General features: G+C 44.8%; 1 protein-coding gene and 1 long non-coding RNA gene across 2 annotated transcripts; one reads left to right on the forward strand and one right to left on the reverse strand.

Moving 5' to 3' along the window:
• Window positions 1-1,427: 1,427 nt before the first annotated feature.
• Window positions 1,428-5,920, forward strand: OCM2 (oncomodulin 2). The gene is made up of 5 exons (XM_059699291.1): window positions 1,428-1,521; window positions 2,128-2,195; window positions 2,775-2,907; window positions 3,350-3,459; window positions 5,638-5,920. The coding sequence occupies exons 2-5, from the start codon at window positions 2,135-2,137 to the stop codon at window positions 5,661-5,663; spliced, it is 330 nt and encodes a 109-aa protein (XP_059555274.1). The 5' UTR covers window positions 1,428-1,521; window positions 2,128-2,134; the 3' UTR covers window positions 5,664-5,920.
• On the reverse strand, window positions 2,224-17,746 carry LOC132236009 (uncharacterized). Its single transcript, XR_009453140.1, has 3 exons — window positions 17,662-17,746; window positions 10,308-10,525; window positions 2,224-2,887 (listed from the first exon to the last, which is right to left on the reverse strand). It is a non-coding gene; the product is annotated as an uncharacterized LOC132236009 (long non-coding RNA).
• Window positions 17,747-17,752: the final 6 nt, after the last annotated feature.

Genomic DNA, 17,752 nt, shown 5'->3' on the forward strand with positions numbered 1-17,752 from the left:
AAGCGAAATCAAAACTCTTGAGACTTATTTTCAGAAACTGTTTTTTAAGAGTTAGGCAAGTTGATGCTAGCTGGTAATCCTGTTTTCAGGTTGAGTTTTGGGGTGTGTGTGTGTTGCTGTTTTTATGTATCTATTCATCAAATAATTACTGGGCACCTAACAGGTCAGGCACTATGCTAGTGGGCATTGGGCCACATAATGTGGGCAGGACAGAAACGGTTCTTGGCCCGAGGTTTGGTAATTTGAGAAATGCGGTAGATGTTCCTGAGAGAAACTTTTATTGCTAACACAACCTGAAGTCTGATGCTGGGGTGGGGGCAGAGAATATATTGGGGGCAAACTGAAGATGACCAACCAGATGACATTACCCACGGAGGAGTCTGAGGCCTCTCCCTTGAGCCTTTGAATTGTCTACTTCTAAGCCACTGAATATCTCTGATTGCAACATGGGCCTGGTTTTTGACTTTTAAAAAAACTTGGATTCAGCCTTTAAAAAGAAGGAAATCCTGACATATGTTACCGTTTGGATGAAGACATTATGCAAGTGAAATAAGCCCGTCACAAAAAGACAAACACACCACGATTCCATTTGTAGGAGGCATCTAATGCAGTCAGACTCCTAGAGACAGAAAGCAGATGGTGGTTGCCAGGGGCTGGAAGGAGGGAGAATGGGGAGTTCTGGTTCAATGGGCGTCAAGTTCAGTTTGGCAAGAAGAAGAAGTTCTAGAGATCTGTTGTACAACCAACCACATGCCTACAGTTAACGCTACTGTACTGTAGGTACACTTAAAAATGTGTTTATTTACTGCAATTAAAAAAAAAAGTCTGGCACAGCCCTAGCCATAGAGGGGACTCAATGTTTGCTCAATGCAATCATCTTGCTGGCTCAAGTCCTGGCCTGATGTTTTTGCTGCCAATGTTAGCTATGGGTTTGGAAATGGTTGGTGGTCCCCCCTCCCTGCTGCCTTTTTAGTGTGTGCAACTGAAGATACAGCTGGGAAATAGCAAAGTCAGGGCTTTTCTAGAAAGTCATCTACCCGGGATCGTTCATTTTCTGGACAAGTCCTGTGTCCATCTGACACACTGACTTTGAGTCTCAACTCTGGACTGAGGTCGGCCTCCCACGGCCACAGTTGCAGAGGTTAACAACAGGCCTGCGCCAGGTGGCAGCCACTAACATGTGGGGTGCCCTTTATAGTTTATGCGTTCACCTCATTTCGGCCAAAGGCTTCACCAGAGGGGCTTGTTTGCAGAACTGATGCCTTAAGGTTTGTTTTTAAAAATTGGCTGCTCCCACCCACCTTCCCTTGAGATATAAATAGAAGAAAAAAAGAGGTTTAATTAGTAAGGCAAGACATTCGAGCTACGTCCACTTGATCCTTGAAAAGGAAATCTAAGAGGTTCTTACTATCACTTTTTCAATCCTATATAAGGTAGGTCAGTAAGGACGCAAAAGCACATCCGTGTTTTTTGCTCCTTCAGCTCTTTTTTCTGATTCTTCTTGGGGGAAAATCTAAAACGGTGAGTAGCTGGTGGACCTACCAGACCCCAGACTCTTCTTTCCTACACATTCTTATTAGGCTGGTGCATACTGTGCTCAGATTTCTCTGTTCCCATGGAGTTGACACCTGGGAGGATTCTGATCTCCGGAAGATGGGCTTTTCATGTCTCTGATTCCCATCCTTCAGGAGAAATAGCATCTCTCCCACAGAAGGTCTAGCCTTTCCCTGTGGAATTTGCAACATTGCGTTTCTCTGGCTGGTGCAGGAGGATGCTACTGCAATTGTGACATGCTTTACTTCGCAATGGTTTGTAGATGCTTATATAAAAGGTCAATTATGTAAATATAATTTTGATAAGAAAATGAAATCAAATTGGTTTTTAGGTTGTGCTTTAAATTTCATCTTCGGGGTGTATTCCGGAGAGGGCCCTGAGACAAAGATGGCTGGGATCTTCTCAGTATTTGGTTTCTGTGTGGATGCTCTGTCCCATCACTTCATACCACGCTGATTACATTTTTCAAGTTCTCAATGAATGTACTGTTTCCATGGGCTAAAGAGGGGGATCCCCCAAGACGAGCTTGTTCCTGCCGCCACTCACCAGCTGTCCCTTATTCCGTGCGGACAGGTGGACCATGAGCATCACAGATGTCCTCAGTGCGGAAGACATTGCGGCCGCCCTGCAGGAGTGCCAAGGTAAAGGGCGACTGAGGCACGGGCGGGGTTTTCCCTTGTACTCGCACTTCCGGCAAAGTCCCAAAAAATTAACATGTGAACTTTGCCGAAAGTTCATGGGATCAGAGAATAAAACTGTTCTTGATTAACTAAGATTATAGGGACATGAGATCTCATTTCCGTAAGGCGAAAGAAACTCACAGCGAGAAAAGAGGTCATTGGCTGCTATGTACCTATTTGACTCCAACAATTGCATTTTCCCTCCCGGAGGAGACCAGGGGTGCCGGGGTCTTGGAGACACCGCTGTAAAATGGGCAGGGGAGGCACAGGGGAGCAGAGGAGAGAGGGGCAAACCAAGTGGAGAGGAAAACTGGGGGCGGGGGCAGGAGACGATACCCAAAGCTATCCAGGCTTGGCTGCTTAAGAATCTTGAACCAGTCACAGCCCTCTTTGTCTTTCAAAAGATTTATTTTTTTTGAGCAGAGCATCCCTGTGGCTCAATGATACTCTTATTTTTAATAACCCATGTTTTCAGCATCTTGACCCAAACACAGGATGCAGTCCCGTGAGCACCAGAATAACCCATTCTCTGTTCTTCAGACCCAGATACTTTTGAGCCCCAAAAATTCTTCCAGACATCAGGCCTCTCCAAGATGTCAGCCAGTCAGGTGAAGGATGTCTTTCGGTTCATAGACAACGACCAGAGTGGATACCTGGATGAAGAAGAGCTTAAGTAAGCCTAAGCCTGTCCTAAGCCTGTCTGGCACCCCAACGTTGCTAGTGGGGCTGGGGTGCAGTGGAGGCCAGCTGCTCGGTATTTCTCTATGGACCAGCCTCAGTGCTGGGCATTCAGCAGCCTCAAGAAAGGGAAGGACATGAGCCGGCTGGTCACATGCCGAAACATGGGCACCTAAGACTGGAGGGGCCAAGATGAGCTAGTTTTAGGGGTTTTCTTTGGCCAATGGACTTATCAACAAAACTCTGAAAAAAAATTTCGGAAACAAAATGCCCAGCAAATACTTTCTACAATGAAGGAGACCTTTGCTTGCTAACACCTGGACTGATGACCGAAATTGCTGGGAACAGGGGGTTTGTTGCTTCAAGAGGAAAAGAAAGGGTAAGCAGGAAGTGCTTGGTCTTTCAGAAAATCCCCCTCGGTCTCTATTATCCTGTAGGTTTTTCCTCCAGAAGTTTGAGAGCGGTGCTAGAGAGCTGACCGAGACAGAGACCAAGTCCCTGATGGCGGCCGCAGATAACGACGGAGATGGAAAAATTGGGGCTGACGGTAAGCTCACCCCTGCACAGAGCATGAAAGACGAGCGCAAGGAGCCTCAGGGGACTTGGGCCGTGAGATCAGATGGATGTGGGCTAAAAGCCCCCTTTCTTAACTTTGCTGAGCCTCAGTCTTTTCATCTGTAAAATGGGACTCAAGTGAGGGTGCAATGGATGTTAGGAAAGACTGGCACGTGGCTGAGGCTGTACCATAGAAGCTGGTCCTGCTGGTCACTGTCTATGAACCAGAAACTATCCTTTACCTGACTAGGGGACTAGCGAGTTGCCTGGCCAATTATGTGCAAGACAGCTTCATGTGCTTTGAAATAGGGTAAGGAATTCCCACCCGAGGTATCTGAGCCCCTCTGAATGAGGGAAGGATCGACATTCTCAAGAGTGTCTATACTTTAAAGGGCCTTTTGTCTACAGAAGGAAAGCCTGTTAGCTTTCAAGGGTTTAAACCAGTGATGGCGAACCTTTTGAGCTCAGCGTGTCAGCATTTTGAAAAACCCTAACTTAACTTTGGTGCTGTGTCACATACAGAAATTTTTTGATATTTGCAACCATAGTAAAACAAAGACTTATATTTTTGATATTTATTTTATATTTAAATGCCATTTAACAAAGAAAAATCAACCAAAATAATGAGTTCATGTGTCACCTCTGACATGCGTGTCATAGGTTCGCCATCACTGCTTTAAACAAATATGTTTGATTGGCTATTAGCCCACGAAATGGACAATGTGACGCAGAGGCCACATAAACCGGTTGAAACCCATTCCTGGAGGCTTCCGTGTGCAGAGCCCACATTCCACTGTCAGCATCCTGCCTGGCTGCAGGGTGTGTTCGTAGGGTTTGCCCTGTTGCTCATGTGCTCGCTGGCTGCTGTGTGTGCGTGCCAACGCAGAAGGTACGTGCAGTCCTTATGGTGGCATTCTTTTGAAATTAAAAACTGCTCCTTTAGATCCTTATTTTAAAAATCTAATCAAAATGATGCCACGATAACTGTCCACACTGGGAGTTGGTGTCACTTCTGTAAATAACTCGGGAAAATGGTTTAGGTAAGGAGAGACTGATTTTTTCAACCTAACCATGAAAGACTTCCAAAATAGGCAAAGCTTACTAATAAATATGAAGTAAATCCCCAGTTTTCAATTCCTCTCCGGAGCATCTACATCATCACCATTAATAGTACTAGTGGCCCGGTGCACAAAATTCGTGCACGGGGGTGGAGAGGGAGCCTGGCCTGCACCCTCTCCAATCTGGGACCCCTCGGGGGATGTCCGACTGCCGGTTTAGGCATGATCCAGCCTGCTCTCTCCCAACTGCCCCCTCTACTGGCCTGCTCTCTCCCAACTACCTCCCCCCCTTGCTGGCCTGATTGCTCTAACCGCCTCTGCCTTGGCCCCGCCACTATGGCTTTGTCCAGAAGGACGTCCAGAAGGTCTCCTGGAAGGTCTTCTGGTCTAATTAGCATATTACCCTTTTATTAGTATAGATTATTATTATCTTTTAGTAATATAAGCTTTTGGAGGTTTGGTTAAGATTCAAAGAGAAAAGTTAGTTCAAATTCTCACCTTATTAAATGTTTCCAAAAATGCAAAATATAGCTATAGTATAGACGAAAACCTCCCATTTCCATCTTAAACTGACCAGACAAAAAGTTAAAAGTTCACAGATTGTGATTGGCCATTATACCAAATTCACTCCTTGCCATGGAGTAGACGGGTGGGCAGGTTCTAATACAAGCAAAGCTACAGGAGGTGGTTAAAGGCGGTTAGGCAGGAAGAGGGAACACTTAGACCAGTGGTTCTCAACCTTCTGGCCCTTTAATACAGTTCCTCATATTGTGACCCAACCATAAAATTATTCTCGTTGCTACTTCATAACTGTAATGTTGCTACTGTTATGAATTGTAATGTAAATATCTGATATGCAGGATGGTCTTAGGCGACCCCTGTGAAAGGGTCATTTGACCACCAAAGGGGTCGTGACCCACAGGTTGAGAACCACTGACTTAGACCATCTGGACTGTGGTCGGTGACACTCTTCCTTTTGTGCTCTTTGGGGGGCCATGCCCATCACCTGAAATTTGCTCCGTTTCTTTCCTCTTCAGAACTCTCATGGGCCACAGTGTCTGTAAAGTACTGAGCCATCTCCACTGACCCTGTTCTCACCTCTTCTGTTCTAGAATTCCAGGAAATGGTACATTCTTAAAGAGCCCAGACTATGGAGATAGACACAATCAGCTGGAAGGCCTCCAAAACCCCAGGAAAATGGGAAACCCCACCTCTTCCCCGATATTTATTTATTAATTCCCCCTGGAATGCTCCTGCGACTCGCTCGGTGTTTAGTGAGGTAATAGACTTTAGTCGTTCATGACTTTCCGGTGGTGGGTATGCCCTGACGACTCCCATAAGGCCCCCAGCAGAAATGCCTTTAAAAATCACCTAATAAAGACACGTTTCTCATCACCTGCTGTTGTGTGGGTGTGGTTTTTTCCCAGGAAGGGAGCTGGATGAAAGCAGTTTGGGAACTTTGAGACGATGCCTGGTCCCCGCAAGCACTAACCAAGCAGCGTTTGTGCTGTGCATGAGCGAACAGAAAACAGGTTGAAAAAACATGTCACAAGCAAGTTGGCACTGTCAAGCTAGGTTTTTCTCAGCAGTGTATCCGAGTCAGACAGTAATAGGAAGGGTTTTAGACAGCAGAACCGCTCTTGCTTACGTGCTTTCTGCCCCTGGGTGTTAGATTTCCGTAAGAGAGCTTTAAGCAACAGCAAACAGGACAAGACAGAAAAAAGTGGGAGGTGCGGCCAAGGCGGCTTACCATGCTAGGTGAGCACAGCAGACCCATTTTCAAACGTGTTTTGTTTTCTTAGAAAAACAAGCTGAGACTTTCCTGTTCTGACCCAACCTCCTGCTGCCTCCCCCTCTTCCTCAGCCACTATTTTCCTGGCTTGTATTCGATGCCACCTGAACCAATTACACCAAGAACTGCCGAACATCTGAGGCGAGCTGGGGGGTCCTGTTACAGGCTTTCATGAGGGTGGGGCGATCTCCGGCCAGGAAACTCTCACTGGGCTGCCTTCCAGGTGGCAGGCTGAAGCGCTGCTCCGGCGGCCTGCCCGGCGGCTGAGGACTCTGGGAGGAACTGAGGCATTTCCCTGGGCGCCCCTTTAAAAATACACTTCTTACCCCCGTACTCGAGCTCCCAAGCCCTGGGTTCTTCCATCATTCGGTGACTTTGAGCCCCTGGTTTTTGCAGGGTCATGTGAGCGCAGCTTTTTAAAGTCTGGGGGCACAGACGACTGAGGGGCCTCACAGTGACTTTAGAGCAGTGGTTCTCAACCTCGGCTGCACATGAGAATCACCTGGGAATCTTTTTAAAATCCTGATTTCTGGGCCTCATCCTCCAGAAATTCTGTGTCTTTGTTACTAATGATGAGGCCCCACCCCATAACAAAGAAACAGAATTTCCAGAGGTTGAGGCCCAGAAATCAGGATTTTAAAGATTCCCAGGTGATTCTCATGTGCAGCCAAGGTTGAGAACCACTGCTTTAGAGGGACAGGGTGAACACTTTGTTTGAACAAGCACGTGTTTATTTTAATGTGCATCAGAAAAAACAAAGCACAGACAGGTGGCTCCAGTACTTGAGACCAGGCTACGGGGGGCAGGAGACATTAATCTGAAGAAGAATGAGTAATATTGGAGATGGTATTCAGGGGACAAAATCACAAAGGCAGTTTTCAAATGAGTCAAAATGGGGAGCTACAGCTGGAAAATGATGTCTTTGGGGAGAGCTGAAGAACAAAACTGTCACTTCGTGGCCGGCTCCTCGTTGCCTCCCTGCACACGCCTGTACTCCATCCTCTCCTCTCCTCACCCCTGCCTGCTCTCCATCCTCTCCTCACCCCTGCCTGCCTACTCTCCATCCTCTCCTCACTCCTGCCTGCACTCCATCCTCTCCTCACCCCTGCCTGCCTGTTCTCCATCCTCTCCTCACCCCTGCCTGCCTGTTCTCCACCCTCTCCTCACCCCTGCCTGCACTCCATCCTCTCCTCACTCCTGCCTGCACTCCATCCTCTCCTCACTCCTGCCTGCTCTCCATCCTCTCCTCACCCCCTGCCTTCCTCTTGGTTTGTGAAAATGTCCCCCAGACCGCATTTGTCAATCCCTCAAAATAGAAGGGCCGTCCTGGCCACTGCTGACCTAAGAGGCTTGATTCTTAGGCACCGTTCTGCCCTCCCCTCCACCCTGGGTTCACTCCACTCGCCTTTCTCAGCAAAGGGAGCCCCCGAGCAGCTCACAGTGACCCCGCAGCCCTTTCACCACAGGGCTCTGGGCACCACATGCTTCAGGAAACAATGAGAATGATGATGCTTTAGGAATAATGGTGCTGAACTTTCAACTGGCCAATTACAAGCCATCACCACCCTCTGGACCAGCAAAGGCCACCTCACCCCCCAACCGAAGCAAAGATCATGGGTTTCTCTTATTTCCTTTCTGTCACTCAGGGGGCATCTTATAGGAATCATGACTAGAAGGGTCATTGGAGCACGGGACCCTGTGTCATAGGGTCATACTGATGTCTTTCTTGGGGAAAATGCTTAGAGGTCAGATGTATACGAGAGGATAAACGGCCACAAATTGTCCATAGAGTGATGGTCAGCTATTCATGAATTTGGTTCATTCTACTGTTTCAAAAGTATAATTCAAATTAGTTTTTCCCATTTCAAATATAGTACTTTTTCATTTTTCCAACCCAGTTTTAGGAAATTAATTTTAGAGTCTCTGCCAATAGACAAGAAGCAGCAATCAAAGGAGACATCTTTTTGTGTTTAACACCCCAAAAGTGCCAGGTGGTATGCTTAAATGAAACAATAATCTTGTCTTTACCCAGATCCACTTTTAATTATGTTGTTTGGATTTGGGTGTTTTGGGGAGCAGGGGTGGGCATTCCACCTCTGAATACAGGTAACAACAGCTCTGGGCATTTGACCATATTTGTTAATTAGCACTGTTAGGGGGGTTTTTGTTATTTTTCTAGGTTTAAATATTGCGAAAACATTAGCATTTCCAAATCTTTGGTAAAGTATGATTTGAAAACAAAAAATGTTTTTAGAAACTACCCAACTTTAATCATTATATAAATTTCATGCAAAGCAAATGGGTCCTAATCAATATGCCCCTCACAGACAAAAAGAGCAAAAGGATCTAGAGCAAAATGCTAACAGTATGATCGCCAGCTGGTAGGATCACAGAACAGCGAGATAAGACCGGGGCCTTTCTAAAAGCAGAGCTGAGTAATTACAGAACATTCAACACAAAGATGCAGAATTCACTCAATTATTGTTACGAAGCCAAAATAACAAATTCTGATTTTAAATATTTTCACCCCACATTAGAATTAATGAAAGCCCTGCATACTTACCATGTTCCTGAAATTTCTAGTTATTTTAGACTAGACTGTAATTCTATATGCCAGGGAAAATTTTAAAATATAACACATCCAAAGTCCAATCAAAACTGGAAAAACCCTAAGTAAAATCCCAACAACCCAGAAAAGGACTTGGCAGGCATGTAAACAACTTCACTTTTGTGGCTGTTTGCTCAGCTGACCTCACTTGCAGGTGACCACTGACCTACCTGGAGAGAGCATGTTCTCGGCAATGAAATCATGTATTTTGACTTTGAAATGAGGGTCTAGATGGCAACACAGGGGACAGAGCTGACAAGCCTGGTGTTTGTCCTTTTTCCTGATTGCTTATTAAATAGGGAAGCAACAGTAACTTTAATTTGTACAGTTCTTACTTATCATTTGGCTCATATTTTATAATAAATGGAATATGATCGCAATGCCAGCTTCATGAATGCTTCATCATTGCTGAAGCTCATTCAGAATAAAAATATTTCAAACATCGTTTTTATTTGGCTTCAGCACAACACATTATAAAATACGTACGATTTTTTAAATGCATAGGCTTTCACAGTCCCTTCCAGCTCAAATAAAAAGTGTAGCCAACAGGGAAGATTTCTGAAATACTTGTCTATTGGTTTACAAGCTCCATAGTTCATTCTGCGTAATGACTGCAGTTTAATTTTGTGTAATGAGTCCCCAAGAATCCAATTTCAAGCAAAAACCTATCTTCTAACTCCTCTGCTAATGCTAAGGGATGGTATTACTGTGCAAACACTTAAGAAGACAGATGAAATTGGAATCACCAGGATCGTTTCCACCGGGCCTGTTAATTTATTCACTGGAAAGGCTATTCATTTACATAATGTTTTAACTGGCTTCCAAAAGTAACTTTTTTGGTCAGGGAGTGGACTTGAACATCATTTGCATAGGACTTCTACAATGATTACATGGATTCACACATTACATTACTTTTGAGTTGTAAAGTATTTGAAGCATTCAGGTGAGAATATGCAGAGACATAAACACCTGTGTACCTACCCCCCTCACTTCATCAAATCTTGACGTGAACTGTCTGGTGCAGTGGTTCTCAACCTTCTGGCCCTTTAAATACAGTTCCTCATGTTGTGACCCAACCATAAAATTATTTTCGTTGCTATTTCATAACTGTAATGTTGCTACTGTTATGAATCATAATGTAAATATCTGATATGCAGGATGGTCTTAGGCGACCCCTGTGAAGGGGTCATGCGCCTGCCAAAGGGGTAGTGACCCACAGGTTGAGAACTGCTGGTCTGGTGGCTTAGCAACATGTCAACTAGAGTAGGCTGTAGGTACCAGTTAGGCTGGGCCACGAGAGCCATTTTGCCTGAGATTTGGAAGGTGGGAGAGAAGCAGCAGAGTATTTATCCTCCGGAAGTCCGTGTGGGGTGGTCACTTACCTTCCAGCTCCCCTCCTTGGTGTGGGCTCCTCCTTCAGCTCCCAGTTCCAGGTGTAGGTTTCCTTCAGTGACAAGGGACACAAACTTTACCTGGAGGACTCCCCATTATTGGAGTTGGGGGCGTAGGAGACTGACATGAATTCTGGTATGTCCTCCTGGGTCCCAGCCTGTCTTCGCTCTCTCTCTTTATATCCATCGTCCCTTCCTGACTGCCTGCTCTGCAGACATACAAAAAGTAGGTTTATAGTTGTGAGTACGCAAAACAGTTTATTCTTGTATTATTATTAACTATATTACTAGTGTACTGGTGCACAGATTCGTGCACAGTGAAAGGAAATTAATTAGAAGAAATATTTTAATATCGCTATTCGCCCTTTCTCTATAATAAAAGTGTCAACTAAATTCACGATTGACAATAACGGAAACACATGCGTGCGATTAGTGCCAGCGAGAGCTTTATTGTATTGCGCATGCGTGAGTCAACTTAGCCTTTCATATATATACTAGAGGCCCAGTGCACGAAATTCGTGCACTGGGGGGGGGGTTTTTGTCCGTCAGCCCAGCCTGCACCCTCTCCAATCTGGGACCCCTCAAGGGATGTCCGACTTCCCATTTAGGTCCAATCCCACCCAAATGGGCAGTTGGACATTCTTCGCACAATCTAGGACTGCTAACTCCCAACCGCTTGCCTGCCTGCCTGCCTGATCACCCCCTAACCACTCCCCTGCCAGCCTGATCGACACCTAACTGTTCCCATGCCGGCCCAATCGCCCCCAACTGCCCTCCCCTGCAGGCCTGGTTGCCCCAACTGCCTTCCCCTGCAGGCCATCTTGTGGCCACATGGGGGCGGCCATCTTGTGTGTTGGAGTGATGGTCAATTTGCATACTGGTTGTTACTAATTAGCATATTGGGGCTAATTAGTATATCCCTCTATTATTGTGTTGGAGTGGTCAATTTGCATACTGGTCATGGCTAATTAGCATATCCAGTCATGACTGTGAGGGCATTGTGACCAATTTGCATATTACCCTTTTATTAGTATAGATATGTGTGTGTGTATATATATGTATATACATACACACACACACACACACACACACACACAAACTTGCTTAATTAGACCTGCTTTCTGATGCAGCTAAACTTTTTCCAGCCCAGTGAAGCACCCAACTTCTCTTTCAGGAAATTGTCAGCGACACAGCAGTAAATATCAACACGAAGCAGATTATTATTGTAGATCACACAGGGAGAACAAAGGGTAAAATATGTAACTGCAGCAGTGTTTGACTATATTCTGCACAGTGAGAAAACCTGAAGTCATTTCCAAGTTCCACCATTTCTTCTTTTCAGTTGGGTCAAGTTTCTAAGCTTTCTAAATCTGTTTTCCGGCTAATGAAAATAGGATTCTACTGAGTCTCCTATCTACCTACTCCAGGACTTCTGTGAGGATCAAATGAGATGAGGCACATGAATATGCTTCACAGACATTTGGTTGAACTATAAAATGTTTGCACCTGACTATAAGGCAAGTTGGGTTCCTGGGCTGAAGAAACTCCAAGGAGTCTAGTTGCTAGGGAGAGGAAGTTGGGTTTTGCTATGTGACATCATTACCTGGCGCCCACAGCCACCGTTTCCTGGATGGGCTGGGCTGTGGGCCACATTTTGCGCCATGAGGTCTTGGCAGCGTTGGCTGCAATTTGGTGGGGTGTGACTCCAGGGTGGTGGCGGGGTCTGTGTCCCACTTGGGGAAAGCCAAGTGTTGGTCTGTCAGCACCAGGTCCGTGGTGACCCCTGGTGGTCAGTGCACATCATAGCTACCAGTCAGAGGGGAGGACAGATACTTGGCCTTTTATATTTATCGATTTACTTGTATAATATGTCTTTTTATTATATTATTATTTCATATCCTTACCTATGATTTATCTTTTGGGTAATGACAGCTGGTGATTTAACCTACTTTGCCCACCCCTGTAAATGACAACATATTCCATGGCTACATAATAGCTTAATACATGTAATAAACACCTAAAAATCACTTTATATATAGAATACGTATATATGAACATACAGGGTGACCCACAAAATGTATAGACATTTTAATAGCTGATAGCTCAGTTTTGAAAATGAAATGTATTTTAATAAACACTGTCTTTATAATTATGCAAAGTGTGTGTATACATTTTGGGGGGACACCCTATATTTTTGTCTAGTAGTTCTTGTTCTCTGATTGAACCCTGACTTAGAGAGTTTCCTTCAGATTTTGCATTTTTTAATAAAAAAGAATCACACATTTTGTAGATCCTTTCAGGTGGTCACAGGAGGAGATGGAGATCGAGGACAATTTTCACTGCAGGGGAGAGATGTGCCCATGGGATGATGACCACCTCTGAATGACAGTCTCAGCTCTGAATCAGCAGAGAACAGATTGGCTACTTGACTCTTGGGTCTGTTATTTCCGCCAACAGGGTGAGATGAAGCGGTCCTTTGTACAAAAGGCCTTAGAGGTATAGATTATGCCCAAACCTCTACCCAGTGGCTTCCCCTCGGAGCTCAGTACTGAGCTGAGTAGACGGAGGAGAGAAGTCACTGGAATGTCAGATCAGCCTGTGACCTCTGAAGGAGGAGAGTGGATCTCTAAATCCGTTTCTCCACCCTCCCCGTAACTCATCCATTCCACACACACCTACAGTTTTATGGTTTTAGCTTTTATGTCCTTGAAGGCAGGCACTGTGCTAGACAACGGGACCACAGCAACGGCTGAGACTATCCAAAACCTCCCACCCTGGAACGGCAACTTTCTACCTGAAATCATACTCCCTTCTACCACAAAAACGTGCCGTCCTACATCTCATTCTCTTGGAATTTTGAGTTCACAAATTCTTTTTCCAGCTTTATTGAGGTATAATTGACATGTAAAATTGTAATTTTATTAACATGTTCAACATGATGATTTTAGGTATGTATGCTCTATGAAAGGATTTCCACATATTTACCTTTTGGGGGGAGAGGGGGCTTAAAAATACAATTCTATTCTTAGCAAATTTCAATACTACAACACAGCATTATCAGCTATAGTCACCATGTTGTACTTTAGATCCTCAGATTTTATTCATCTTATAACTGAAAGTGTGTACCCTGTTACTAGCCTCTCCCTTTCCCCCATACCCTCCAGCCCCTGGCAACCACTATTCTACTCTGTTTCTGAGTCTGACTTTTTTTTTAAGATTCCACATATAAGTGATACCATAAAATATTTGTCGTTCTTCGTTTGGCTTGTTTCACTAAGCACAATGCCCTCCAGGCTCATCCACGTTGCCACAAACAGCAGAATGCCCTTCTTTCTCCTGGCCGAATAATACCCTACTGTACACACAGGCAGCACATTTTACTCATTCATTCATCTGTCCATGGACACTTAGATTGTTTCCATGCCTTGGGAATTGTGACTAATGCTACAATGTGCATGGGAGTACAGATACCTCTTCTGGATAATGGTTTTCTTGTCTTTGGATATATAACCAGAAATGGGATTGCTGAGTCATAAGGTAGTTCTGTTTTTAATTTTCTGAGGAACCTCCAAACTGTTTTCCATAGTGGCTACACCACTTTACATTCCCACCAACAGTGGACTAGAGTTCCCTTTTCTCCACATCCTAGCCAGTATTTGTTATCTCGTCTTTTTGAAAATAGACCTAACAGGAGTGAAGTGATATCTCATCGTTTTTATTTGCCTTTCCCTAAATGATTCGTGATGTTGAAAGAATATCTTCTCATGTACTATGTACATGTTGGCTATTTGTATATCTTATTTGGAAGAATGTCTACTCAGATCCTTTGTTCATTTTTAAATTGGGTTATTTGAAAGTATTTTCTATTGTTTGTATGAATTCTTGATATTTTGGATATTAACCCCTTACTGGATGTGTGGCTTGCAGATATTTTCTATTCCATAGGATGACTTTTCATTTTGTTGATGGTTGCCTTTGCTGTGCAGCTTTGTAGTTTTTTATTCTGTTGCATGCACTTTTTGTGTCAACTCCAAAAAACCTTTGCCATCACCAATGTCAAGGAGCTTACCGGTTTTCTTCTAGTTTTATGGTTTCACCTTTTATGTTCAAATCTTCAATCCATTTTGAATTGATTTTTATGTACAGTGCAAAATAGAAGTCCAGTTTCTTTTTTTTTTTTTTTTGCATGTGGCTATCGTTTTCCCAACACCATTTATTGAAGAGTCTATTCTCTTTCCAATGTAACTATTGGCTCCTTTGTCATAAACTAATTGACTACATGTGCACGGGTTTATTTCTGAGCTCTCTATTCTGTTCCAATGATCTTGTGTCTGTTTTTATGCCAATACCATACTGTTTGGATTACTAAAGCTTTGCAATGTAGTTTGAAATTAGGGAGTGTGATGACTCCAGTTTTGCTCTTCATTCTCAAGATTGCTTTGGCTCCTTAAGGTCTTTTGTGGCTCCATGTGAATTTTAGGATTGGTTTTTGTGTCCATAGAAATTACCATTGGAATTTTGATAAGAATTGCACTGAATCTGTAGATCACTTTAGGTAGAATGGATATTTTAACAGTATCAATTCTTCCAATCCATGAACACAGAACATCTTTCCATTTATTTGTGCCTTCTCCAATTTCTTTCATCAGTGTTTTATAATTTTCTTTTACCTCCTTGGCTAAATTTATTACAAAGAACTTTATTCTCTTCTGTTGTTGTTAATCCTCACCCAAGGATATTTTTTCCATTGATATTTAGAGAGGATGGAAGGGGGAGAGACAGAGAGAGAAGCATGGATGTGAGAGAGACACATCAATTGGTTGCTCCCACCCTCACTCCAACTGGGCCCGGGATCAAGACTGCAACTGAGGTATGTGCCCTTGATCAGAATTGACCCGAGACCCTTCATCAGTGGGCTGACACTCTAACCACTGAGCCAAACCGACTAGGGCAGTATTTTCTTTTTAATGCTAATGTAAATAGGATTTTCTTACTTTCTCTGATAGTTCCTTGTTAGCAACAACTGACTTTTGTATACTGATATTGTATCCTGCAACTTTCCTGACTTCCTTTATTAGTTCTAAGGGGTTTATGGTGCAGTCTTTAAGGTTTTCTATATATAAGATCTTATTATCTGCAAACAGAGACAATTTTACTTCATGGCTTGGATGCCTTTTATTTCTTTTTCTTGCCGGATTGTTCTGGGGAGGACTCCTGATCTTAGAGGAAAAGCTTTCAACCTTTCAAATGTGAAGTGTGGGCTTGTCACACGTGGCCTTTATTAAGGCATGGTATATCCCTTCTGTACCGAGTTTGTTGTTGTTGTTTTTACCATGAAAGGATGCTGAATTTTGTTGCGTGCTTTTTCTCACCTACTCAGATGATCACATGATTTTGACCCTTCATTTCCTTAATGTACTAGTTGTGTATCACATATATTTGCATACATTGAAAATGTCTTTCAAGAGCAAGTAATGATAGTAATAATTTGTTGAATAATGATTAAGTGCTGGGCACTAGATGTCCAATTCAAAGTCCATTTAATTCTTATGGCGAAGTCTTCAAGGAAAGCCTTTACTATTAGTCATTTTACAAACAAGAGATACACACTGGAGAAAGGTTAGGTAATCAGTCCAAGGTCTCACACCTAGTGAGGGATTGAGCTAGGATCAGTGCTCAGATCTTTCTCATGTCCAAATTCCAACACTGCGCCCCTAAATGTGAAGACCCATTCCAACAGGTTGGATAAGAAGTCCTGTTTTTAAAATTAATCTGTGACAGATAACTATTGACTCCAAGAAAATACTGAAAAGGGCTCTAGGTGGCCAATTGGGCCAAATTTAAAAACAGGGCCTAGCAGCCTTGCTAAACAGGGGCCGCTCACACAAGCTACACTTCAGGGAGCACTGAACTGCCTGCCTGCCATCCGAGCCAACCCTCCTAAAGGAATTCCTGGAATCCAATTTCAAGCAATAGGACTGGGACTTTGCCCATGCAATCGGAGCTGCACAGCTACAGCCCCATCAGCATTTTCACTGACCAATCAGGTGCCTCCATTAGGACAAATCAGGACAGTGTTGCTGTGTTTTGTTTTGTTTTTTTAATATATTTTTTATTGATTTCAGAGAGGAAGGAAGAGGGAGAGATAGAAACATCCATGAGAGAGAATCATGGATCGGCTGCCTCCTGCACACCCCACACTGGGGATGGAGCCCACAACCCAGGCATGTGCCCTTGACTGGAATCAAACCTGGAACCTTTCAGTTCTCAGGCTGATGCTCTATCCACTGAGCCAAACCGGCTAAGGCAGGACAGTGTTTGTTTTTTGTCCAATCAAACTGTGGACTTGGAGTCCTCATTTGCCGGGGTGGGGGTTGGGGGGGGGGGGACGGGGAAGGGGACAGACGGACTTCCCTCCCTATAAATCAGATTCCCTCTGACTCCGGGAATGGGCTTTCCTCATCTACCAAGATTGTGTTTTCCTGCTGGAGCTGTACCAGGTAAGCTGTCTGGCTGGGCCAGGCCAGAGTGGGCCAGCAGAGTCCAGCTGTCTTGCCAGAGAGGGGCCAAGCTGCAACACGGGGCTGCCTCACACCCGACCTGCCTCACGGCCCTGCTGTTCCACACCTGTGCTGTCTCGCAGTTGAGCTGCTCTGAATAAATTCTCCTTCCCCGTACCCCAAATTGGGGTTTCCTATCAGAGTTGAACGGATGCCAACCACCACCAGCTGACAGCGGACAACCTAACGGTAGCTTCAGGTCTTCTTGAGCTTGGCCAGGCAGTCGGCTGCAGTTCCATCGGCTTGAACTCCAAATACCAGAAGCGGCGAGCCATTCCAACTGCGCCAGGATCCACAGGACTCAACCGCAAGGGAATCCTAAAAGCTGGGAAGGGCGATGATGCCCTGGGCGCCACAGCGAGGGGTTGGCTCTCCTCGGGAGGAAGCCATGGCCGCTCCCACTTGGGGCGCACACAGCGCCTCCCCGGCAGCGCCTTCAGATCTGCCGTCTTTCTACGGAGCCACAGGAGTTGGCGTAAAGGGCGAAGTCTGTCGGTTTGGTTTGAACCACGGTCACCTGATGTCTCTCAAATTGGAATAAAAAATAAATAAAAAACAAAAAACACCTTAGATGCTCGAAGGGAGGCTGCAGATGAAGACGGGCCCATCTCCAACAGAACGCACGCGCGAGTTTCTTTCCCCGCAGGGCGTCTTTGCGCCTTCGCGCTTCCTGCTACGCAAGACTCTGCTCCATCCATTTTTCCGTAAACAGGCAGCCATGCCCTCGACCCAAGACAGAACCCTGGGCGCAAACAACAAAAAAAACCACGTCACCTTCGCCTTACCTCTCACGGAGGACACGCCTGCCCGGGAACCAACCCACTCGGGTGCGCCCGAAGGCGACGCCGCGCTGCGGTTTCTTCTTCCGGGCTGACG

Source organism: Myotis daubentonii, chromosome 5 (assembly GCF_963259705.1).
Source record: "Myotis daubentonii chromosome 5, mMyoDau2.1, whole genome shotgun sequence".
NCBI classification, from domain to species: Eukaryota; Metazoa; Chordata; class Mammalia; order Chiroptera; family Vespertilionidae; genus Myotis; species Myotis daubentonii.